This window comes from Empidonax traillii, unplaced genomic scaffold, assembly GCF_003031625.1.
Source record: "Empidonax traillii isolate 1590-97213 ecotype Southwest subspecies unplaced genomic scaffold, ASM303162v1 scaffold75:size1520028, whole genome shotgun sequence".
NCBI lineage: Eukaryota > Metazoa > Chordata > Aves > Passeriformes > Tyrannidae > Empidonax > Empidonax traillii.
The window spans coordinates 688,338-714,014 of NW_020955268.1; the positions used below are offsets into that span (position 1 = coordinate 688,338).

A 25,677-nucleotide genomic window follows, 5' to 3' on the forward strand; every position below is an offset into this window, starting at 1 on the left:
CAGCCCCGTTCACCAGCACTCTCTGGGCCCGGCCCTCCAGCCAGTTCCTGACCCAGCACAGAGTGCCCCTGTCCAAGCCATGGGCTGCCAGCTTTTCCAGGAGTATATTATGGGAGACAGTGTCAAAGGCTTTGCTGAAGTCCAGATAGACCACATCCACAGCCTTTCCCTCATCCACCAGGTGGGTCATCTGATCCTAAAAGGAGATCAGCTTGGTCCGACAGGACCTGCCCCTCCTAAATCTGTGCTGGCTGGGTCTGATCCCTTGTCCATCCTGTAGGTGCTGTGTGATTGCACACAGGATGATCTGCTCCATAACCTTGCCAGGCACTGAGGTCAGGCTGACAGGCCTGTAGTTTCCCAGGTCCTCCTTGCAGCCCTTTTTGTAGATTGGCGTGACATTTCCAATTTCCAATCATCTGGGACCTCCCCCGTGAGCCAGGACTGTTGGAAGATGATGGAGAGTGGCTTGGCAAGCTCTTCTGCCAGCTCCCTTATAACCCTAGGATGGATCCCATCTGGTCCCATGGACTTGTGTGGATCCAGGTGGCTCAGTAAGTCACTGACTGTTTCCTCCTGGAATACAGGGGGGCTGTTCGGCTTCCTGTCCCCGTCTGCCAGCTCCAGAGGCCAGTTGTCCCGAGGGCTGCCTGTCCTACTGGTGAATACTGAGGCAAAGTAGGTGTTAAGTACCTCAACCTTCTCCTCATCCCTGTTAACTATGTTCCCCCCCAAGTCCAACAAGGAATTGCCCCTCCTTTTGTTATTAATGTATTTATAGAAGTGCTTTTTGTTATCCTTAACAGAAGTAACCAAATTGACTTCAAATTGCACTTTTGTCTCTCTAATTTTCTTTCTGCATGGCCTAGTTATACTCCTAAACTCATCCTAAGTAGCCAGCCCTATTTTCCATAGTCTGTAAGCTCTCTTTTTGTCCCTGATTTCCTTCAGAATCTCCCTGTTTAACCAAGCTGGTTGTCTACCTCATTGGCTTGCCTTTGGGCACACTGGTACAGCCTGTTCCTGTGCACTCCAGACTTCCTTCTTGAAGCACATCCATCCCTCCTGTACCCCCTTGTTTTCAAGGTTTTTTTCCCAGGGTATGCTCTGGACCAGTCTTCTGAACAGGCCAAAATCTGCCCTCCAGAAGTCCATTGTGGAGGTTTTATTGGTGGCCTTCCTTGTATCCCTGAGTATTGCAAACTCTATTATTTCATGGTCACTGTGGCCCAGACAGTCTCTGACCACCACATCTCCCACCAACCCCTCTCTGTTTGTAAACAACAGGTCTAGTGGCGTCCTGCCCCTGGAAGGTTGATTTACGAGCTGGAGCAGGAAATTGTCCTCAATACACTCCAGGAATCTCCTAGACTGCCTCTTCTCTGCCGTGTTGAGCTCCCAGCAGATATCCGGCTTGTTGAAGTCTCCCACAAGAACAAGGGCTGGTGATTTTGAGACATCTGCCAGCTGCTTGTAGAATAATTCATCCCCTTCATCATCCTGGTTGGGTGGTCTATAATAGACTCCCATTTGGATGTCAGCCTTGTTGGCCTTTCCCCTGGTTCTGATCCAAAGGCACTCAATCTTATCATTGGTGACCTCAAGTTCTACAGAGTCAAGGGACTCTCTAACACCCCTCCACCTCTCCTACCCTGCCTGTCCTTTCTGAAGAGCTTGTAGCCATCCATGGCAGCACCCTATGCGAGTCATCCTACCACGTTTCTGTGATGGCAACTACGTCACAGCTTTCCCGCTGCACGATGGCTTCCAGCTCCTCCTGTTTGTTGCCCGTGCTGCATGCATTAGTGTACATGCACTTCAGCTGAGCTACTGACTTTACTCTTAACTCAAGCTTTTCATTCCTGGGCTTCTCTTTGAAGAGCGTGGTTTCAACCTCTTCCCCCTTCAAACCTAGTTTAAAGCCCTCCTGATGAGCCCTGCTAATTTATGGGCTACAGTCCTTTTGTCCCTCCTAGATACATAAAGCCCATCTGATTTAAGAAGACTGGGTACTATGGAGTTTTCCCCATGGTCAAAAAACCCAAAATTTTGATGGTGGCACTGATCCTTTAGCCACCAATTGATAAGGCAGGCTTTCCTACACTTCTCGTTCATCTCCTCATTCATTCCAGCAAGTACAGGAACTGAGGCAAATACTACCTGTGCACCTGTCCCATGAACTGATCTACCCAGTGCCTTGAAATCCTTTTTGATTTCCCTGGCATTCCTTCTATTAATATCATCACTGCCAGCCTGGATTACCAACAGTGGATAGTAATCTGAGGTTTGAATTAGCTCAGGAAGTCTCTTACCAATGTCCCTCACCCTGGCTCTGGGTAGGCAGCAGACCTCCCTGTGGGATGGGTCTGGTTGACATAAAGGGCCCTCAGTTCCCCTCAAAAGGGAGTCACCTACTACAACTACCCTTTTTTTTTTCCTTCTAGCTGTAGTTGTAACCTATCTGGTAGACAGGGTGCAATCTGCAGATGGATCTTCCTCTTGCCTGATCTCTACTTGACTTTCTGAGTCTAGGGCCTCATATCTGTTGTTCAAGGGCACCTGATCTACATTTAATTTAGAAATAAATAGTATGATTTTTTGTGAGTTTTTTTGAGGAAATAAAATTAGTCTCCTCATGAAACATGACTTTTGATTGTTTGCCGAAGACAAAACCTGTTATGTCTGGCTAAACTTTAAGAGAGACTTGAGAATGTTATCTCTCCAGAACAGTTCTACAGAAATGTTGAAAGTGGATTGTTTCATTCATACCAAAATAAAAAATACTTTTCTGGTGACAGCTCTGGATATGTGTTTTGTCTTTGTTGTACAGAGTAACTTAGATAAACTGTAGTGTAAGAAAACTGTTCCTTCCATATACAAAAATTAGGTCAGCAGTCAGATTGTTTTCAATTAAATGAAATCCTTTTAAAGTGATTTTTGTTAATCCATGTTTGAAGTGTAGCTAAGAGTGGTGAGGTAGCAAGTGTCTCGAGAGCCATACGAGGGTACAAACAGACAGAAATCTGCCTCAGCTTCATGGTAATTTGTTACCTAGGGAGTTCCTGAGTCAGAAGTGCTGCCGTAGTTCTTAGTAGGTCTTCAGGATTTTTCTTATTTTTTGCATACACTTGTCCATTCACTATTAAACCACAGTAAGTTTTTCATGCTTATGTTAGCTTTGAGCAAGACTGCATAGGTTAGCTACATGCTAGTTGAAGAAGTATGTTTTTTTTTTTATTTTAAAAGTACATTTTATTTCCATATAGTGCCATATGTTTTTTCCCCGGAAAGATGTTGTTTAGGCCTCTTAACTGTGTGTCTCCTCCCACATATTGCTCCTCAGACTCCTAGTGCTTCAGGAGTCCTCATTTTAGTAATTCTTTCTGGAATCCTTGTTTCCTGCCTTTCTTGTGTTTGACACCCTTCTCTAAACGTTTTGCATGTCACATATATCCTTGAAATCAACAAACTGCATACTTTTAGGTAGATTTAATCAGTGGTATAATGATACTCCTTTGCTAAATAACATTATGTCCAGCAGCAGCTGAACACTTAATTAACATTTCCATCACTCTTTCTATATTAACCCGAAGATCTCATTTCTGTGTGCATTCAGTAATCTTACAACAGATTAGGTTGGATAGGTTTTTTACTCATATGCAAATCTCTTAATATTCATTCTGTAACTTACCATTTCGAGTTTTAATCAGTACCTCTCAAGGTTTCTTCTTGAGTTTTTCACATTTGGTTCCCCTATTTGCTGCCTTCAGACAGCATTTTCATCGTCATCTTTATCACCTCATCTCTCAGAACTCAACTGATATTCCCAGGGCGCTCCACTGAGTGTCTGTTTCATCCTGTAAAAACGATTCCTAATATTTTAGCTAAAACTTTTTCAAGTGCCTTTGAAGTTGCAAAACTAAGAATGATCCAACCCTCATAATGCCTTACTATTTCATTTATTCTCTAACCTCTCCTTTGACATCTCAGAACAAGGAGATTCAGTGACTCTTTCATGAAGGAATATTTCAGCCTGGAAACTTCTGAAGGTCTTCATAGTGAACACAGAAGGAAAAAAGATATTTTGTCCTATCAACTTCTTTTATATAGTGAGTGTAGTTTACTTTTCTGACAAGCTGCTGACTCCAATATATATGAAAGAGCATTTGTTACTGTTTTACAAGTTTTTCACTCAAGTTTTTTTTTAATGTGCCTTTAGTATGTGTCTGTATTTTGATTTATTGGAGTTCACAGTCCTTTGTGTATTCCTCATATGACACAGCTCTTGAAGGTCTGCTCTCAAATCTCTGTTCTGTCACTTAGGTTCTATTTTCCTTTTTTTCTCAACTGCTTTGTGATAAGAAGTAGATGTGGTTTTGTTACATAAATTATTTTAAGTTTATAAGAAATGTAGTGGTCTGAATGAGATTCGTTTAGTTAGTATATGTTTGTCTGTGCAGGTAATTGTGACTCTGCATTTGATATTTTCAGATACAGGATTAATTTAAAATTATTTTAGTTCCTGAAAAAGTAATAAGATATTTCATAAATATCAAGAAGACAGCAAGAATGTCAGTAAAAGCTTATGTGTCTGTTCTGGTTACTAGTGGGATAGAGTTAATTTTGTTCACAGCAGCTAACATGGGGCTGTGTTTTCTATTTGTGCTGGAAACAATTCCTGATAACATTCCCAGGTAGCTGTGCAGTTACTGTGGCAAAGAATGGAGTAGGTGACCTCTTGAAGTACCTGCAGTTCAACACTGAATTGGTCTTGTCCGCATGAACTTGGTTACTGTTGATCTCTCTCTAAAAGTGTAGAGCTGAGACTGGAGCCCATCTCCCGATCAGGATATGGATGTGATAAAGAAGTGTTAAGTTGTAGGAGAAAAGCTGCTCATTTTGGACAGGAGTGGTTGTTTGAGTGTTCAGCTACTCATAAGTAGACTGCATCATTGCTTTGTTAGATCATAGGAATAAGAATATTTGCTTACAATAAATAATAATTTTTAATGAATCATGAATGTGACATAGTAGGAGGTCTCTTTATTAAAAATATTTATTTGCTCTGAGGCAAATAAAAAAACAGCTTTGAGATAGTCATGTGTATGAGATTTTTTTCTTCATTCTTCATTGTTTTATTAATATATTGGTATAGATAGTGATTTTCATATACTATTAATTCTAACTTAGTTTATTAATTAGAAATTTTTCTTACTAATGATCTGAAAATGGTCAGATTTTGCCTTCTTCAGAGAAGTACCTCAAAAATTTACTGTAGAAAAAGCTGTAAACTTTTCATAAATTTACTAGGTGGATGTCATCTAAAGGTCTATAAACTTCTAGATTACCACATGCAATTTTGTTTTGTTTTTTCTTAGGAAAGGAAACTGAGAAAGCCAAAGATCGTTGTGAAAAAGCCACTATGAAGCTTCATATGTTGCATAATCAGTATGTGTTGGCGCTGAAAGGAGCACAATTACATCAGCACCAGTATTATGATACTACACTTCCTCTGTTACTTGATTCACTACAGAAGATGCAAGAAGAAATGATTAAAGCCCTGTAAGATGTATTCTTATATATTTTTAATTTGTACAATTTTAGATGGCTAGTATTCTAATTAATTTATAATATGATTTGAAAATAAGAAACTGTGATTATAGTGATATATCAAAGGTTGACAAAAGTCTGTCCAAATGATGCAGACAGTAGTTCTGAGTGCTTACTTAAGCATACCAGCAAGGTGCCATCTTCTTACAAAACTTGAAATTCCTACAGATTGGCTGCAGTGTTTGTTGTCTGAGCTCATGCTTTGTCCTTCAGCTGATATACTGTGGCAAGTTTGTAGTCAGTATTATGAAATTCCACCAGCAACAAATTTGGTTTAAACTGCCCAACTGTCTTGAACGTGACTGGGGAGGAGGGCCAAGCAGGTGAGTGATTAATCATATGTGTGGGAGAAATAACATATCAAGTAAAATATGAACTTGATATTACTGTAAGGAATCCCTCCTTAAAAATGCAATTACTCCTTTCATAAAACATCATTTTTTTTACATAATTATGGAAGATGTTCCAAGTGATGATCTCTGAAAACATACATTGAGGACTTTAAACCCTCCTTTCTGGTTTGTAACAATAATGCTTCCTCTTTGTCTTTCCTGAAGAGTGGGAGATGTTTTGAGAATGTATTCTGTTTTTTTTTTTATTGTGGTATTATTTAAATCACTTGGCCTAACAAAAGGGCATTTACTTTTTTTTGTAGGTGTTATTGTTCATTTAGATGTGAAACACTCTTCTTTAACTCATTTTCTTACCTACTCTGGAGTCTATGTTAATCTTGACTTCAGGAAGTGTGGAAGAGTTGGGGATTCCATGCTTTAAATGCTTACAGGCACCATTAGCTTCCATATCCAGTATCATCTTAATTTATTTCATTCTGGTGCAGTTATCAAAATGAAAAAAACCTTCACAGTAGTCTCTGTACACTCTTTTTAATCCTAATTTTGTAAGTAAGATCAAAGGAAAAGGCTGCAGTTAAATGCGCGTGCTGTAGTTAAAGTGATTTTTTAGAATTGTGAGATATGATAATCAAGTGAGGAATTTTATGATGGAACAAGAAGTTACTGAACCCGCTCACCTTTGCTGTGCCTGGAGTAAAAACGTGTGAAAAATATTTTTGTTACTACATTAACATTTTCGTGAGTTCTTAATGTATTCGAAAAGTATTTCTTTATAGTATCTTTGGTGTACAAAAGTGTTGCTGATTTCAGGTGTAGAACTTGGTATGGCCATCTGTGTGAAACATACTTGCTTAATAATCCTAATTTTGCAGGTGAATTAGTTTGTTAAACTTGAAAAAGTATAGATTAATATTGTTAATGATTTTTCCCCCCTTTTTTTTTTGGTTGGTTTGTTTTGTCATTGTAATTGATAAAGATTCCCTTTCTCTTTAATATGGCACACTTTAGCTGGTATTTGACTATATTTTCATAACACTCCATGAACTGTTTTCTGGAACCTTTTCACACATGATGTTCACAGGCAAGGCAAGATTTAATGCCTTCCCTTATCTGTTTACTCTTCAAAAAAAAATATTGAAAAAATCCTATCACAGAATTTTTTTAACAGAGAAAACATAACTTGAAGTCTTGTTCAGGAAAAATGCATTGATACTTTTTTCTCTGCATGTTCCTTAGGACTAGCAAAAATTCATCAGTGTTTCTTGAGAGCTCACCGTGCTTCAGATTCTGGCAAGCTATCAAATTTGTCAGAGATAAAAATGAAATAGGGAATAATTATGAAGGTACATTATGAAGGAAAACTCGAAGGAGAATTTGAGGGTGTTTGGAGGATGTTTCACTGGGTGCTGTTAGGGCTAGTGGCACAATGTCACCTCTCCGTTTAGCACTTGGTTGTTCCCACTCTTGGAAGCAGGTAAAGATAAGGTTAGGTGGCTTGTACTTTCTTACAGTAACTTCTTGGTTGATTTTCTGTCTTCTTGTAAATATATATTAAGTTGGGATTTACGCCTGTTTTTGTCTGAATGACAAATCATACTATAACTATATGAAGTAAAGATAGTTAAAACAATAAAGTAAAACCAATATTTAAAGGAAATGCTCACTATCCTGTTACTCATTTTACCTTATGCCAGAATATAGTTATTTTGTCAGTTGGAACCTGAAAATTACTACTGTAGGTTATAACAAATCCTGTGCAAAGAGGACTTGTCATCAGTGAGCTCTACACATTGCTTGTCCTTGTAATTGATACAGTTTCTAGTTTAACTGTGCACTGAAATCAATACGAGGAGCATGGTCTTGGAACCAGCCTAAGCTTGTAAAGACAAGGCCTCAGTTGGTGTGTTATCTCTTTGAATAATGTCTTATTTTTCCCTTTTTAACCAGTTGCAACAAGAGTTTATAGAAACAGCAAATTGAAAGTTAGAAAGCATCCTCAGTGCCATCTATGCCTTCAGTGCCATGTTATACACTAGATTTTTTTTTTCTTCTCCAGAAAAGGGATCTTGGATGAGTATAGCGAGATCACCAGTCTTGTAACAGAAGAGATTGTGAATGTCCATAAAGAGATCCAGACCTCAGTTGAACAGATAGACCCTAACTCCGAGTATAACGACTTCATAGATACTCACAGGTATAATTTTCTTATCATGTTTCTTCCTGAGAAAAACCTGCATTAAACTGCAACTCTGCTCAAGTGATCGGGGTTGACTTTGCTTCTGTTTGGTTCCTTTAACATTGTTACTTGCAAAACTTTATCCTTATTTGAAAATTGTTCTATTTGCATGTACAAAAGGTGACTGAACCATTTATTTTCCTGGCTCTAGAAAAACAAATTTCCAGTTACATGAGAAGTTCCCTAACTTTGTTACTGACAGCAGACTATAAATGACAGTCCTAGACTCCACATGAGCTAATTTACTATTTATTTAATGCATTTTGCATTCTGGGCTGAACTTATTCTAGTTAAAAGTCAGTGCTAGGTATCTCATTGTACTCTGCAGTTATTGCAGGTTGAGCCTGAGACTACAGAGCATGCAGATAATGCAAGGAGCTTTTTACTTTAAAAGCAAAGTGTATTTCCCATTTATTGGAATATTACTCTGTATAAGTATATGCAGAAATAGTCCCAAGACTTCTTGCATTATCTTTTTTTTGTTACATGTTAATTGATAATTGTCACGTGTGGGTTCATGAGAGAAGCAGCCAAGAGTGGCCCTGTTGACATTATAGCCCTTGAGAACCTCAGATGTGTTGTGATCTGTATTCAAATAATTTTATTACATTTTATTATCTTGTAAGATTTTAGGACAACTACCTAAAATTCAAGGAAAAAGGACATATATCCAGTTGCTACCTAACTTTTTATTTTGTATGCAATTTTAACTATATTCTAGTTAATAAAATATTTCAAAACGTAGCAATTTGATTTATGATCTGCTCAAAGACCCATGCAAATGTTGACAAGATAACAATTATTTACTGAATTAGGTCATCAGAAGTTGTTGAACAAGAAATAGAGTTTGATACATCATTACTAGAAGAAAATGAAAACCTTCAAGCTAATGAGATCATGTGGAATAATTTAACAGCAGAAAGTTTACAAGTCATGTAAGTCTTTCTTTACAAATATTTATTGTCTAGAAATGCTGTTATGTGTTATATGTAGGCTCACTTAGATCAGTGCATAGCTGTATCCCTATTTTTAAGGTCCAGTTTCTAACAATAGTGTATTCAGGCTATGGGCTCTTTCCCATGCTGGTTTTATTGTTCCTTTGCACAAAATACTTCTCCCCAATTCCCCCTAAAAGCATTTTTAGTGTATGTTCCTCTGCTTGCCAGGTAATATCTACAGTGCCCCAAATCTAGCATGAGTCCTCCTTGGGAACATACTGGTTCATTTTCCCCAAAGTGTTTCCACAGTCATTACTCTGGGAAAAATACTGACATATTTTGATGAAACCATTGAGTAGAGTGATGTAGTCAGAGATTAAAATTGCCATGTTGAAAATCTTCATGGATATATTTATTTCTCTTGTTTTGTGTTACTTTTGTTTTCCAAAGGAGATTCTTATAATTTGTATAACCTTTAAAATACATTAACTTAGTAATGCAGATATAGCAGTTGTATTGCATTTCACAGAGCTTTTAGCTATTTGGGGTGATGAACTACCTCTCAATATGTTTTGTTAATATATTGCCTAGTTAAATATGTTCTTTACTTTTGCCAGCTTCACCTTTTAATCACTTATTATGGGGAACAAATCTCCTGCTGAGATTATTATGTTCTTATATTACCAGGTTCAACTTTTGACATAAAATGGTCCTATGTGGTCACTTGTGAGATTGCAACTATCAATCATGTGATAAAAATGGGAAATTCGGAATTTCATTGGATGATGGTTTTTTGTTTCCTCTTTTGTGTTTCAGTTAACGTTTTACTTATTTGAAGTATTTTGTCCCTTTAGAAAGTGTAACTGATTCAAATAAGATACCAATGATGTATTATAGGGGGGGTATTTTTTTTTATTTGATAGCTTAATCAAACCATAATCCCAATTTCTTTTAGGTTTTTCTGGAATCCAAAATCAGAGTGAGTCTTAATTACAGTGAGACATTTCAAATGAAAACATATTAGTCTAATCACTGTATTTTCGCAACGTAACAGAGACTCTGGATTTTATAAATTCCTTTTCAAGGTTGTTAACCATTCTCTCTTTTTTTTTACATAATCTGATTATTTTTCTAAATTTATTCCCTTGATAGATATTGAAATAACTTTTTTAATGTGGAGCATCTGCCTCCTTAGTCATGAAGCAGCTTCATCTTTCTTATGAAAGGATCCCTTGATAATTAAAACTCTCCAGTCCCTTTAAATATGTTTCTCTTTTTAATATATTCTGCATCATTACTAAATTGAGATTGTTCCTCCTTGAACTATGTAAGTGTTGTATACATCTTGATGTAATTCTGCACAGTAACAGGAAAAATATATATATTGAATCTCCCTTTTCAATAAAATATTAAATTTTTAAAAAGATTCTCTCTTCCATAGTTCAAAAAGAGAAATAACATCTTGCCTTTTGTATCCCATTGTTTAGAAATAAGACATCAGCATATCTAAATAAAAGAGATGAATTGTTGCTTTTCTAGTAAACAGTTCTGAACAGTTCAGAAATGCATATTAGGGTTTATAAATGTATGTCTGTACAAACTTTTGCCTACATATATATATATATATATATATATATATATATATATAAATTTTCAATATAATTTCCAGTGTGTTCTGTTGCAAATCTTATATTCATCCACATGAAATTGTCTTGTGAATTTGAGTGAATTTGAGAATAAAATATACAGTATTGCTCTCTTTAAGGGATTCACTTTCTGGTATAGATTTAGGACAAGAGGGCACGGGCTTAAGCTGTGCCAGGGGAGGTTTAGGTTGGATGTTAGAAAGAAGAAGTTCTTTACAGAGAGAGTGATCAGGCATTGGAATGGCCTGCCTAGAGAGGTGGTGGAATCACCATCCCTGGAGGTTTTTAAGATGAGGCTGGATGTGGCACTGAGTGCCATGATCTAGTAATCCCAGTGGAGTTGGATTAAGGGTTGGACTTGATGATCTCGGAGGTCTCTTCCAAACCAGTTAATTCTATGATTCTGTGATTCTATGACTCTTGAGTTTGACTGTATTAAGTCAGACTAAAGAGTTACCTGACCAACTTTTATTTTGTGAACCTGCTACTTCTTAGTTTCATTTTATGACTCTTAAACTCTTGTTTTGGGAGAGAATAGGAACACTTTATTCCTTTCTGTCTATGATATTGTAAATTTTTGCCCAAGTTCTACTCTGTGACCTCTTTTTCAGAGCCACCCTTAGCTTTATTCTGTCCTTTCACAAAACTTACTCATGCTTTATCAAGCTTGTCATCTTGATTTGCATATTTTCAAGGTTACTATATTGGTTTTGAGATAAAGGACCAGAATTACAGAGGGAATCCAGATACATAGTTTAGAGGGAGACATTCTGAAGTTCCCTGTATTCTTATTCTGCTTTTTTTTAACAGATCCTAGAGAATCATTCTGTTTGATTTTTTGATCCTAGCAGTGTATCAATAATCCTTTTGTATTCTTCACATTCAGACCCTTCCTCCTACCTCAAATAACATATTATCAGCATTCTTTTTTTGCTTTTTAACTGTCCTTTTATTTGAATTATTATGAATGTATTAAGCAGTGCAGATTGTTTATGAAGCTCCATTGACCCCTGGCACTGTAAAAGCTGTTTATTCTTATCCTCTTTGTCCTTTTCCTTTTAAACGCAGAACTCTTGCTTTTCCAGAGTACTTAGTTCTCCGTAGCTGTCTTTACTCATGTATCTTGTTAACTGTGTTAATTGTGTTTTAGATTTATGTTTTTGTAGTCTTGCCTTAAAGCCACTGCAGCCAAAATAACCGCACGGGTATTGGCATGAGCTGTGTATGACTAGAAGTTTGAAAGTAAGAGAAATGTATTACATTCTTTATCCATAGTTGATGACTTTTAAAAAATTGACTCTGTATGTGATGAAGCAGTAGAAATTTGACTGTTCATCTTTCATATTGAGATCATGTCCTTGGAGCTTCACAGTTCTACATCACTACGTTTCTGCAGAGGAGAACTACCTTCAGTATCTACCAAATATAATAAGTACACATAATGGATTTATTTCACAAACATATAAAAGATTCAAAGATCTCTCTCTCTCTCTCTCTATATATATATATATTGATTTGTAATCAGTAATATTTGGTTGAATTTCTTGGTTTATTGGGTATGTAATGGGAAAATGACAGCTTTGCATACTGTTTAGAGGTTTTAATACAACGTATTTTAAGGAAACATGGTAAGAAAACTAGCCTTTACGTTTTTAGGTAAGCCTACATTTATAAATAAAATTTTGACAGAAGGAGGTGGTTGAAAGACCAGCTAACCTTTCTGAGGAATGAAAGAATTATAGTGTCTCCTGATAATTATTCATGACTGTCACTGAATAATATTGAGAAATATTGCAAAGTGTAACAGAATAAAGGTTTACACTTTGAAGATGCATGCATTAAAAACTGAGAGGAGGCAACCAGAATGAGGTAAATGTCAATCAGTAAGCATATTAATATCCAAATCAGTTTAAAAAATTTTTGGAAATGCAAGTTGTGTAAGCTCAAACATTTATTTTTATAGATATTTGAGGCAGAATGATGCTAATAACTAAAGAAATATGAAAAGAGGGTTTCCAGATAGCAGGATTGTGTGGTTGTTAAAACTCAAAAGGGTTATAGTGATTAACTGGTTAGTAATAGAAACCCTTTTGTAAACTGATTGTATCCAGAAGGCAAATACAAGGCCACAAGAAAATTCCTTTGGCAAACCACAACCAAGATGATACAAGACAGATGCAGAGTTGTCAGTTCTAGCCAGTTTCAATGGAAGTTATTGTTTAAACCAAAAAATAGATGTTGAATACAAGGAGGCAATTTAGTTTAGTGTTTATATGGTTGCTTTGTTTTGCTTTCTCTAAGATAAGTACAAATGTCCTAAAATATCTCAGAAGTTTCATAAAGAACTACATCAAGTTTCTTTTTCAATCTGATACTCCGATAGAAAATCTGATATTTTTGAAATTGCGAAAAATTTAGGATATTGTTTCTGAATGTATGTACTCATACCTTCCAGTGATTAATAGTCTTATTAATCTGGTTTTAATGTCTTGACTATTGGTGCTAGATCAAGAAATATAACATCTACTTACTATAAATCAATTGTTAGGCCAATACAATGTTGATTAATATTTTGATTCAAAAGCTGATTAAAAAGCAGTTACAAAATTGGTAATTACTTTTTTTTAGCAAGGTATTAAAATCAAAAAGTTGGTTGGTATAAAGTGGAGAGCCAGTGTAAGAACACAGTAATTTCTGAGAAGTTCAACATACGAATTTTGATAGCCTGAAACCACTAATGTCTATGAAAAGGGGAGCTTTGAGGATGTTACTTTGATGGAAATGCTTTCAAGTATTTCTCTTATCTCGAAATAAACACATGTAGAAGCCTGGTCATTTGGGAAATAAACTTTTTTTTTCACTCTATGGCTTTTTTTTTAGTTATTTAAGTCTTCCAAGAGAAGATGCGGGGCTGTTGGAGTACAGACCATAGGCAATCAACACTATATAAAATATATCATGAAGAGAGAACTAATTCAATGTTTGGAATCAAATAGTTGAGTTTGGTATATATGGACATGGAGATGTGCCTTCCATATATTTAGAGAGTTGACTTCCTGTTCTACTCCCTCACCTGGAGTGGTTTTGGGCTGTAGATACATGCAGTGGTAATTATTATATGTATTTTGCCTTTGTTCTACTCTTTACTTCAGTAATTTTGGTGAAGTTGGGCTTGAAAATACAGAGGAATCAGAGTAAGATGGTTAAAGAGGGATAGATGAATGCTGAGAAGGAAACAAGGCATACATATTTATTTGTTTTTAAAAAATTGTTCTGACTTAATATTTTCTTGAAGTTAACATGTAGATATTGATATGCATTTTAGAAGTCATCATTAGGTAAACTATTTACCTGCACTGTTCATAATGCAAATGTTGCTCTACATTCATTGAATTTTTTTTTTATTGGAATATTTACCAGCATGATTACTAAGTGTCAGTAATGGTTTTAAAATGTAATAATCCTTTCTCTGTTAGTATGGAGTATTCATGTAATTTTGTTTTTCCTTTGAATTGAGATTGTAACCTCAAAAGGATAATTGTGGAGAAAAAGATAATCGCTCTTATAACAGAAAGTGTTAATTTGTATTATTTTTTATTTCTAGCTCAACTATTGATTTTGTGTATTTATTTAACGTGCTTCAGAAGTTGGAAGGCTTTTGTCTTTCATAAAGCATCTCATAAATTAGCAATATGTTAGAAAGGCATTAATTCACAGAACTCATCATCACGCTTTCTGGAAAAAAGATTTCTTGACAGGAGAATTTGCAGGCAGCAGATAATTATGCAACCTTGTATGTATCCAGAGAAATTGTAGTAATATGATTAACAATGTGAAGGTATATCCATGAAAAAAACCCAAAACTGTCAGGCACTGAGTAAGATAATCTAAAAAATAATGCTCTTTTACATCTTCAGGGGAAAAAAATACAATGTTCCCAAATGTATACAGTTTGTGTGTTTACAACATGGGTTTCTGAATTCTATCTTGCAGGTTAAAAACAGTAATAGAAGAGCTGATGCAAACACAGCAAACCCTTTTGAGCAAAGAGGAACTTGTGTTAGAACTAGAGAAAAAAATAGAGGAGTCCTCTAAGACTTGTGAAAAGAAGTCTGAGTAAGTTTAAATGATCTTTTGAAATATAATAATTTCAGTGAAAAAATGTCTATAATGAAATTCTAAGACTTAAATAAGAAATAACCACTACTAATCTTGTTCTGCTTTTGTGAGTAGCAATTACTGTGAAGAACAACAGTAAGTTAATTTCTCATCTCTAAAGTAACCCTTACCCACTCCAGACCCTAACTCACTGAAGAACTGAGCAGCTCCATGGGGTTAATACATAATTGTCGTGTTTTTGGGATGGCTCAAGAGCTGGACCTTTGGTTAGTATTGTAACTTCAGCTTGATGGAAGAAATTGACCAAGTTCATATTACCTTTCTGCTTGGCAGAATTCCTTGTGTAGTTGTAATTTTGTGAAAGATGTTCAGAATTATGTGCAAGACATATACTCTTTCTTATGCAGTAATGTGTTTGGAACTTTTCAGGTTAAGTTCACTCTTCATTGCATTTTCTTTACAAAACTGTAAATATAAAGAATGTAAATATGATACCCTGTAGCAAACATGAGGTATTTAGTGAATGTTTTACAACACCATAAATAAAACATTATTATAAAGAATCATTCTTGGGCAATGTCTTTAGGTTTTTCTTCTATCTCTGGTTAGAAAAAGTATTCACATCCTCGTCTGAACTGAACTTAGTACAACAGATAAAGAATTTTTTTCTGTAATGATACTTTTCTGATTCTTCTTGCAATCAGTCGTAACCTTACTAACTTGGTCATAAATTTAGTTTACAGTACCAGTAGTGAATTGGAGTGCAAGTCCTTCAGGTAACCCTTCATTCACTGAAGGTCTTAAGCTCTGCTAGAGGAGGTTTAGGTTGGATATTAGGAAGAAATTTTTTACAGAGAGAATAATCAGACATTGGAATGGGCTGCCCAGAGAGGTGGTGGATGCTCTGTCCCTAGAGGTTTTTGAAATGACACTGAATGTGGCACTGAATGCCGTGGTCTAGTAACCACAGCAGTGTTGGATCAAGGGATGGGCTTGATGATCTCAGAGGTTTTTTCCAACCTGATTGCTTCTGTGATTCTGTGAAGTCTTGAAGCTCTTTGTTGAAGGAATCTTGTCACACAATACACTGTATAGTTTTTAATCAATATCTAAAACTTTGTGTATATGATATGAGGGTTTTAATTAGGTGCTTTCCTGTTCTTTCTTTGGTGAAGTTCACATGTAATCACAGTTTATTTTCCAGTTTTTGGTTCTTGACCTACCTTCCTTGCTGCACATTACTTAAAGGATAAACTGTATTTGACCTAATCGAGTTTGCAGATGTGTTTGGTTTTTTCCCTTCAGTATTGTTTCGTTACCAGTTACCACTCTCTGAAAATAGTTCAGACCATTCCTTTATTTCTTGCTGTGGTCAGGCTTCTCTAACTGATCCCTTAAGCAGATGTTTGCAGTGTTGAGATGATTTTGGTTCAAATTGCACCAGTAACTCTATGTCTTATTAAAAGGCATGAAATCTTTCTTAAATGCCTACTTGTAAGGTCAAAGTTTCCCTGAAATCATCCTTATTGTGATTTGTCATTGATCATGCCTTCCTCCAAAAGAACCCATCTTCACCTTTAGGTGCAGTGCAGAGTGATCAGGATGTTTTTACATGTGTTCGCTGTCCCCAGAAGATCTCATCCAACCCATTGCATTGGGTTACATTATGGCACTAGCTTGGTACTATTATCCTGGCACTAATATCCCTTTGTATCTTCAAATGATGATATTACCTTCAACACAGAGAGTGTTTAATTATATTTTTTATTTATATATGTATATGTCTAGCATATCGTCTTCTCTTGTGACAAGATTATATGTTGAAAATTTAGTTTTTGATTCAGTTCACCTTTTTAACTCTTCCCGATGTGTTGCCCTGACTTGCAGGGCTTCTTCACACAAGATCTCACTCTGTAAGGTTGCTAATAGCTTTTTGCTAGCAGCAAGGACTATAAAGTTTGCCCTCATGCAAGCTATGGGCAAATAATTTTAAAGATTCCAATTCCTCATGCATGTCTGGAGTGGGGAGCTTTCAGAGCTGGATTTGAGAAAAACAGTTAGATTGTAATTCCTCTTGCCACAGTTTAGGAAAGAGTTTGTAACTTTTCTCTTGTTACCCCTGCATCATGATGTGTTGAAACCATTTTGTGTTTGGGGATGTCAGTCTACACAACATGTGTTCACCAAAGCCTTGCTGATGATGGAAGACTGTTATTTTCACAGGGCGATGTCCATTTTCTCTCATAATGAGGCCTAGAAGAAAGAACATTATCTTGAAGATAATGTCAGAATAATTGTTCATTTTCTTGTGTGATGCTCTTAAATGTACAGTCTCATGCCAAGTCTCAGTTTCAGATCCTGTAATCATGTCTTCATATATCACACTTATCCTTTTTGCTTGAGTGATCATTCTGCTGATAGTGTGGAGTTTGGTTCATTAGTGACTTAGTATAATACTCATCTATAGGGATATTATTTTTGTCTTTTTCTTCCAATGAGAATTTTATGACAGGTGGTCCCCTTATCACTTGGAAACCTGTTTGAATAGTCATTTGGCTCAGTACAAGTTTGGGAAGGAACAATCTCAATATGAATGACTTTCACCTTTCTTTTTTTTCTTCAGGGGTAGGGCTTGCAAGAGGGTCTGCCTTCCAGGGATTATCCTGAAGATACAGAGTGAAAAAAACCTGTGATTTTTCTTCATATTGTCCTCATTCTACATAGTTCTGGTCCCTTTACATCCTTAATCTGTTCTTGTAGACTGTGAGAACTCTGCATCTCTTACAGACCAACAGTCACTGGGTTCCAGTTGAATGCTTTTAAGGGTGTCTGTATTATACCATGGATGATTCTGTCTTTTAGGCAGCTTCTGTCAGTCTTTTGTTTTGGCAGTTCTTTGGGATAATAGAGTCATCTAGGTACCTGCAGATGTTCTAAGTGCTTGTCCTTCAATAATGATTTAATCATGTTTGTCTCAAGTATTCAGGGCTATGAGGGGTATTCAGAGAAGATCAATAAAACAAACAGAAGACAAAAAGTTGTTTTTTTATCTTCTTATAGAGATCAAATTGTTTAGCTTCGTTAGAAGACTGTTATAATGCAGTCCAGAAACACTTACAAAATAGAGAAAACAACAGATATCTCCTAACTTGATACCAGATGAATTTATACTGGCTGTGAGGTGAGTTTAGTAGTGCAGATTATCATTGCAACAACTGTATAGATTGCAGTGAATTTCTCATTGCTGGAAATCATTATCTAAAACTTTATTCTCTAAAAGACACGGAACCCTAGTGTTTATAAATTCAGTGAAAATTGAATAAAAACAGTAGTTTCATGTCTGTTTATTGCAACGTGATTTTTGTGATAATGAAAAGAGAATGGATGTTTGCTTGCATTGTGTTGTAGCTTTGAAAATTTTCTAGACTTGCTCTATGTGTCTATACCTTCGAGTAAAGAATTATATTGAGGAATTGTCGTGCTTCTTTCCCCCAGCTTTTATGGAACAAAATATGTATCTTAAAGAATGTATATTTTTAAATTGTTATTTTTCTTCGCAGTATTGTACTCTTGCTGAGCCAAAAGCAAGCGCTTGAAGAGCTTAAGCAAACAGTTCAGCAATTAAGATGCTCTGAGGCAAAATTTGCAGCCCAGAAAGAATTACTGGAACAAAAGGTTCAAGAGAATGATGGGAAAGAGCCACCACCTGTAGTGAATTATGAAGAAGATGCCAGATCAGTGACTTCTATGGTAAGTTTTACATCGATTTTACTGAACTGTGTAGCTTTCTATGTACTTCAGTCCTGGGATCAGATTATCCAGGTACTCACTGAGGTGACTAAAGTGAATGAACTTCCCTTTGCATTTGTGGAGACTTGTTTGGACAAACAGTTCAGTTGCACGGGTTTTCTTATTTTTAAAGTTGCAATAACTTGTAACAATCCATGTCTGTGGTGTTGAGTTAGTCTTCTGTACACTTGATGCTTAGATTCTCACTAGACTATTTTATAATCAAAAGTGTTAACCCTTAAATAGATTTAGTAAATGTGACTGAGTAGCTATTGGTAATTTCCTTGGATGTGTTGAAGAAATATATTCACAGTTGTAGATATAGAATGAACAGTAAAAGCTCAGTGCAAATCACAACACACATTATGTAATTGAGAAATTATTTTATGTGTTTTCTTAAACAGAAATGAACACTGGTTTCTTTGTGACTTATTTTCAAATGTTTACAGTGTTCTCAGTTATTAAAAGGAACTTTCTGTGCTCTGATGAAATGCAATGTAATTTTAAAAAGTACTTTACTTTGCTAATCTTTTGTGTGACTTCTTTTCTCAATTGTATGCAGCAATGTGCAGAATTAGTAGGCCATATAAAAAAGCAAACAAATACTAGCTGTTTACTGAAGGGACAAACAGTAGTGTTTGCCTTTGTAGATTAGGTTTGACATGTCTGAGATACCTGTGACTTCTTTGAGGTTTAGCCTGACATACCTTTTGGTGCATGGGGCGATAGGTCTGTGAAATGATAATGAAATTGTTGTTTCTGAGGGGAATGCTTTTTTCCCTCTGTCAATTTGTGGAACCTAGTTTGATTCACATTCTACAGTTATGCTTAATTGTCAGCATTCTCTTGCTTCCACTGCTGTTGAATATTGGATGGTGGTTGTTAACACTGGTACAAAAAATTATATTTCAAAGCTTGTATGCTTGTCATGACGTAGAAGGAGTTGACAAAATGAAAAAAGGTGATGAAAGAGAAAAGAAGAATCAGATAATGACTGCAAAAGATTAGGAGTCTTGGAATCTTTTTTGGGTAGGCCATTTTGTTAGGTATTTAATATATTATCCAGTAGTTGTGCTAGTGAATATTGTCTGTAAGGGTTAGTTGAGATGATGAGTCTAATCATGAAAGTGGTACTCCTCTGCTTCAGTTCAAGATTAGTACTAAAGTCTTCTTTCTGTTGTCCAAATCTCTGTTTCAATGAGTGGGAGAAAATAATCCCGTGTACTAAATGCAGGCCTGCACATGGCCAGCATCACAGAGGCATCGAAACTTCGTCAGTGGCAGCAGCACTGTGAGCTGCCAGGAGCGAGGACTCCTCACCTGCTCGTCAACTCTATTGTTTTAGTCCCCTGTTTCTTACTATGACCGTCTGTGTCTGCTGTTACACTGATAATCCATATAGGAAATCTTTTAGTTTTCTTTTTTTCCTTTCCTGGCTAGGCTACTGCAGAATTACTAGAGATTACCTTTTATTTGGAATTATGAATTTCTAGAGTACTTGTCATCATTTCCTTTTTGTTTTCTTTTTTTCCCCCAGAAAATTTGTTTATTTGGCAAAGAAGTTATTTGGAACTTCTCAAAAGCTGATTGCAGCTGCCAGCATGACAGCCACAGTGCCCTTGGCCCAGGGCTGATGTCACAGAGTGGCTGGTTCTGTGTCCAGGGCAATGTGACCGCTGGTGGAGGGCAGGGGAATGGAGCAATGGAGTCATAAAACCATAGAATAGTTTGGATTGGAAGGGGCCTAAAAGATTGTCTAGTTCCAGCCCCCCTGCCACGGGCAATGACACCTTCCACTAAAGCAGGATGCTCAAAACCCTATCCAGCCTGACCTTTCCCAGAAGGAAATGATCATGGTTCACAGCAGCCTGCACTGGATCCTGTACATCCTACTGCTTACACTGTTTTTTCCCTTTAGGACTTGCAGGAGCTCCTGCACTCCTTTACCAGCTTTTAGAGTGGAAATAGGAGCTTAACCTGCCTGATCATGTTGGTATTGGCCTTACCTTCTGAGAGGTGTTGAGTTGGTCATAAAATGACTCCATCACTCTGATGTTGGAGAAGCCCTTACATCTGGATGTTGGCCCATCGCAGTAGAAGTGCTGAGAGGAGGTGTAGACTCTGGGTCATTCTGCTCTCACACAGCCTTTTCCCTGACTGGTCCCTCCAGTAAACCAAAAGGAGTCAGCACTCTTGTCTCTGCACACGAGGAGACCACTGCTGTTACCCTGCAGTCCAGGAGGGAGTATTAAGATGGGATTTGGTGGCCTGTGTCAGTACTAGGGCTGGGTCCTCTTTCACAGCCTGTGCCAAATGCTGTATTTGCAGCAGAGCAAGACTCTGCTCAGGTGCTGGAACCTCTCCCCCTTCTGTTTAGTAGTGTTCCCTCTTGTCATATCACTACCTACCTCTTCCGAAAAATCACTCTCCATCACTTTTAGAAGCTCCCTTTAAGTGCTGAAGGGCTGCAGTGAAATCTTCTTGAAGCCTTCTCTTTTCCAGGCTGAACAACTCCAACTCTCACAGCCTGTTGTCGTAGGAGAGGTGCTCAATCCCTGTGATCAATTTAGTGGCTCTCCTCTAGACTTGTTGCAGCAGGTCCATGCCTTTCTTGTGTTGAGGACTCAGGGCTGGGCACAGTACTCCAGGTGGGGTCTCTCGAGGGGAGAGTAAAGAGGGAGAGTCACCTCTCTCGACCTGCTGCCCACACTGCTTTGGATGTAGCCCAGGATATGGTTGGCTCTTTGGGCTGTGAGCCCATGCTGTTGGCTCATGTTCAGCTTTATGTCTACAGAGCACCCAAATCCTTTTCAGCAGAGCTGCTCCCAGTGTGTTCTTCTCCCAGTCTGTACTCTTGTTTAGGATTGTACTGACCCAGCTGGACTTGCTGAACTTCCAAGTGACCCACAGGTGACTTGTTGAACTTCATGAGATTCCCATGGCCCATTTCTCAAGCTTGTCCAGGTGCCCCTGGATGGCGTCCTGTCCTTCTGTTGTGTCAGCTACTCCCCTCAGCTTTGTGTCATCTGGAAACTTGCAGAGGGCACATGGGATCTCACTGTCTGTGTCATTGATGAAGATATGAAAGAGCACCGGTCCCAAGACAGAGCCCTGAGGAGACACCACTCATCACCAGCCCCACCGGAATGTAGAGCCACTGACCAGAGCTCTCTGGCTGTGTCCGTTCAGCCAATTCCCTATTCCATATGAAGTGGCCCATCCTTCGAATGCACATCTCTCCAACCTGGAGATAAGGATGTCACGTGGGACTGTGCTGAAGGCCTTACAGAAGTCTGGGTAGATGACATGAGTTGGGACTCACTCTTCCCTTGTTTGCTGCTGCAGTTAGTCCATCATGGGAGGCCACCTGATTGGCTAGGCATGATTTGCCCTTAGTATGACTGAAGTGTGGGAATGTGACCAACTTAAATTCTAGATGATTCCGCTTGAGTAAATTTTCTTCAACTGTTGAGCTGATATTCTGTGTGAGTAAAATTGACTAAAAATAGGGAGATACAACTTCAATGTAAATTAAACTTTTTTTCAAATTGCTATGCTTTGAGAGGGCAGTCTTGACTGTATTTCAAGATGAAAACATTATACATTGATGGGCTGTTTGTATAAATAAACATCCTGGTGATTTTTATTATGGATTTTTTTATTATTATTTTTACTAAAACTCTTTAAAATTATAGAGCTGCTAAATGCTCGGAAATGAAATATTCTTGCTGCTGATGGCTCATCCTGGTATCATTCCAGAGAATCCTTGTTTCTTCAGCTGTAAGTTTGTTTAGGTTTCTCCTCGTTATGTGAGAACAGTTCATCTAAATGTTGCTCTGATACTATACTTGAAAGCGGTTATTTATTCCTCTTCAGAAATTAATTGTAAATATTTTCCTAAGAATTACAAAATCATAATTGACTTGTGTTGTCATCATCCATATGAAGTAAATTTTCATGTCCTCAGTCACAAGTGAGGATTTTTTGTAATTTAAAATTAAAAATAAGATATGCAAAACAATTTTGTAAAATTTCATATTTCTAAGTATTTATATGGTATCATATAAATACAGCCAATGTCGTGGTGTAATAATTCTCAGACTGTTTTGTTTTCCATGTCTTGCATTAGGTAGCTGTATAATAGATTACTAACAATGAAATTTTTAAATGCTGTTAGATGTGTCATTATAGACCATGTAATGTTACATATGTGTTATAACTTAGTTTCCTTTTTCTTTTTTTTCCTCTGTAGGATGTTTCATGTTCTCCTTGTATCTTCAGTATGTTTTGGTGTTGTCGATGTATTTTGTTTTTTGTAGAATGCTACCTGTGTTTTGTAGGGCAAAAGGAAATTGCTGAATGATTCTGTTTGGTTCAGGCATGATATCAGAGCAAGGAGTTTAAAAAAATATACTCTTGCTTATTCCTGAACATTGTATTAAACAATTTTGTTGTTGTATGTGGAAAAACAAAACATAAATATGTTTCTAGCAGTTATACCTTTCTACTGAGCTATCCATGCGAGACAGAGGTAGATATAATGCTAAAGGTACTAGAAGTTCAAAATCATGTGTTTGAGTCCCTTAGAGTTATGCAGTTATACTACACACTTGTGTTAATGGGAGAGTCATAGTTTACATTTTCTTCTGTACTTATATTAAAGTATGGAGTTAGGAAGAAAAAGCTGGTCATTTTTTGTAAACAGATATATTTTGCCAAAATTGTAATAGTATCCAAATGGTTACATATCGTTAACCAGTAACTGGAAGCTACTTGAGCTAATTTTTAAATGTTTAGATGTTCAGTCAGTGGATGTATGGCTTGTTATTTGTCCTAAGAGACATATGGTATTTTTGCTGTTAATAAGATCAGCAAAGCATGGCAGTAGTCAGTGGCAATTAAAGTGAAGAAAACAGCAACAAAACATTGTATGTCTAATGATCAGATTAGAAATAAAAAATATAATTAATTTTTTGAACATTGCAGTGCCAGCTAAATATTTACTCAGGTAATTAAGTACAATTAGGATGATTTGCATTTCACAGTAAGGCTTTAAAATTACAGCCATCAGTATTGCCTTGGAAATTGTTACAGAATAGGAAATCTTCAGGGCGTGCTTAAGCCAGGCAATGGATTTAGTTAATTTAAAATAGTAATTAATCTTGTTTAGTAATAACATAGTGAAATCTATGTGCCACTCTAATTCTCCTTTTTCCTTACATGGTAAAACCAAATTTTATGAAGACACATTATTTTTAAGATTATGTATTTAAAATTATATGTGTTCTCACTATAGAAATGTTTCATATAGATTTATTTTGTGTGCTGCAGCACATACTGGAACATGTGATAAAAGTGAGATTTGGTATGTGAGCTCTGCAATACTTGAAAGACTTGTCAGCAGGTGGAGCTCAGTGCCAGAAGACTACTAACTACTGAATAATCCAAATCTTGTAGCGTAATTACTCAAATATAAATGTTCACCTCACATCTGATTGCTTTTACTGTTTGTCATTCCTTTTTAAAAGGCTTCAGAGATCTTATTCTTAGTGATTGCTGTAAAAATAAGATAAGCCTGCTTTTGATGAAGATTATGGTAATTAAAAAATTAGTTCTTAGTCATATTACAGAAGAAAAATATTAAATACATGAAGCAGAGCTAAAGTGCTACTTTTGTTTGTAAATAATTCTACCTAATGGGAAAGTTTTATCTTTCCGTTTCACTTTCTAGAATCCGTGACTCCTGAGAGTGTGATGAACAAACCAATAGTCAAAATCTTCCTTTGCAGGTTTGGGTTTGAGGTGAATGTTTTCAGGATTCTCACTAAAATTGTAATTGACAAATTTAATCCATTGGTATGTTTTGAATATTTAACAGTCAGTTACATAGATATGAGCAGGTACTTACAGGAGTTGGCTATGTGATTGAAGATGCTTCATTACATACATTTTATATGATGCATCATAAGGTTCTGAAACATAATCAGCTGAGAGATGTACCTACACTCTTGGGGGTCTCCTTTTCCCATGATGTTTCAGGTTGTATAGGAACTTTATTTTCAAACAGTTACGGGAAAATGATTGTCTTCTATGACAGCCCATTGCAGCAATAGCAGAAAGCTTAACAATAGACATAAGTTTGTCAATTCATAGAAGACTTGGAAATAAACAGTTTTATTTGTTAAATGCCTGTTGGATGCCTTTGTTTTGGGCCATTTTCCAAGCTTGCTGGTTGGGACCTTTGGTTTTGGCTTACCACCAGAATTTGACGTGGAACAGAAATGCTCCAAATGCTTCTGGGAAGTGTGAGGATGAATTTTATTCCTCTTTCTCTCATAGTGAGTATGTTCTAGCTTCTGTTTCTTCTTTTTGTAAATCTGATTTGCCAGATGGACATACATCAGAGGAAGAACAATACAAAAGTAGACACTAAGGTAGCAGACAGATAAAAGCAGTCCTACCTTGTCCCCCATGGGTATTACTGACTGGTCCAGAATTTACAAGATGAGAAGTCAGTGGAGCTGTCAAGCCTCTTTCCAGTGAACATGCCTAGAAACTTCTGAAAGAAAAGATTATACTAAGGTCACACACTAAGGCTCAGAAATTAAGTATTTCTTAAGGCTAGCAAAAAGTGTTGAACAATAACCTAGTATTGGGGAAAGGCAAAATTAGAAGTGTGAGCAAACTTTGTGAGGAATTCACAGAAACAAAATGCTTAGAATATTGGAAGTGCAGAATTAGTTTATCCTCTCTGTATGAAGACGAGTAATAAGTACTTGAGATAAGTACATATCCCTCCCTTGAACTGCCAATAATATTTTTTTCATTGAGAAAGGAGGTTTCACCATAGTAGTGTTGCAGCACTGCATACCCACTGGGAATCTGTTATTTCAGTCAAAATCTTCCCCATGAATTAGGAAAGCTTAACTCAGAAGTTTCCCTTTGAGCAGAAATCACATACTTGTGTCCAGCATATGTTTCAGTAT

The 25,677-nt window shown here is 36.8% G+C and overlaps 1 protein-coding gene across 4 annotated transcripts in view; it reads left to right on the top strand.

Annotated features, from left to right (window-relative positions):
* The window catches only part of FER (FER tyrosine kinase), a 150,280-nt gene that overhangs the window by 34,642 nt on the left and 89,961 nt on the right, over nt 1–25,677 (top strand). For all 4 annotated transcript variants that reach the window (XM_027880837.1, XM_027880838.1, XM_027880841.1 and 1 more), the window contains exons 6-10: nt 5,379–5,562; nt 8,020–8,157; nt 9,015–9,134; nt 14,777–14,899; nt 18,463–18,652. In XM_027880837.1, the coding sequence (XP_027736638.1) occupies nt 5,379–5,562; nt 8,020–8,157; nt 9,015–9,134; nt 14,777–14,899; nt 18,463–18,652 (755 nt within the window). The remainder of the gene's footprint in view (nt 1–5,378; nt 5,563–8,019; nt 8,158–9,014; nt 9,135–14,776; nt 14,900–18,462; nt 18,653–25,677) is intronic.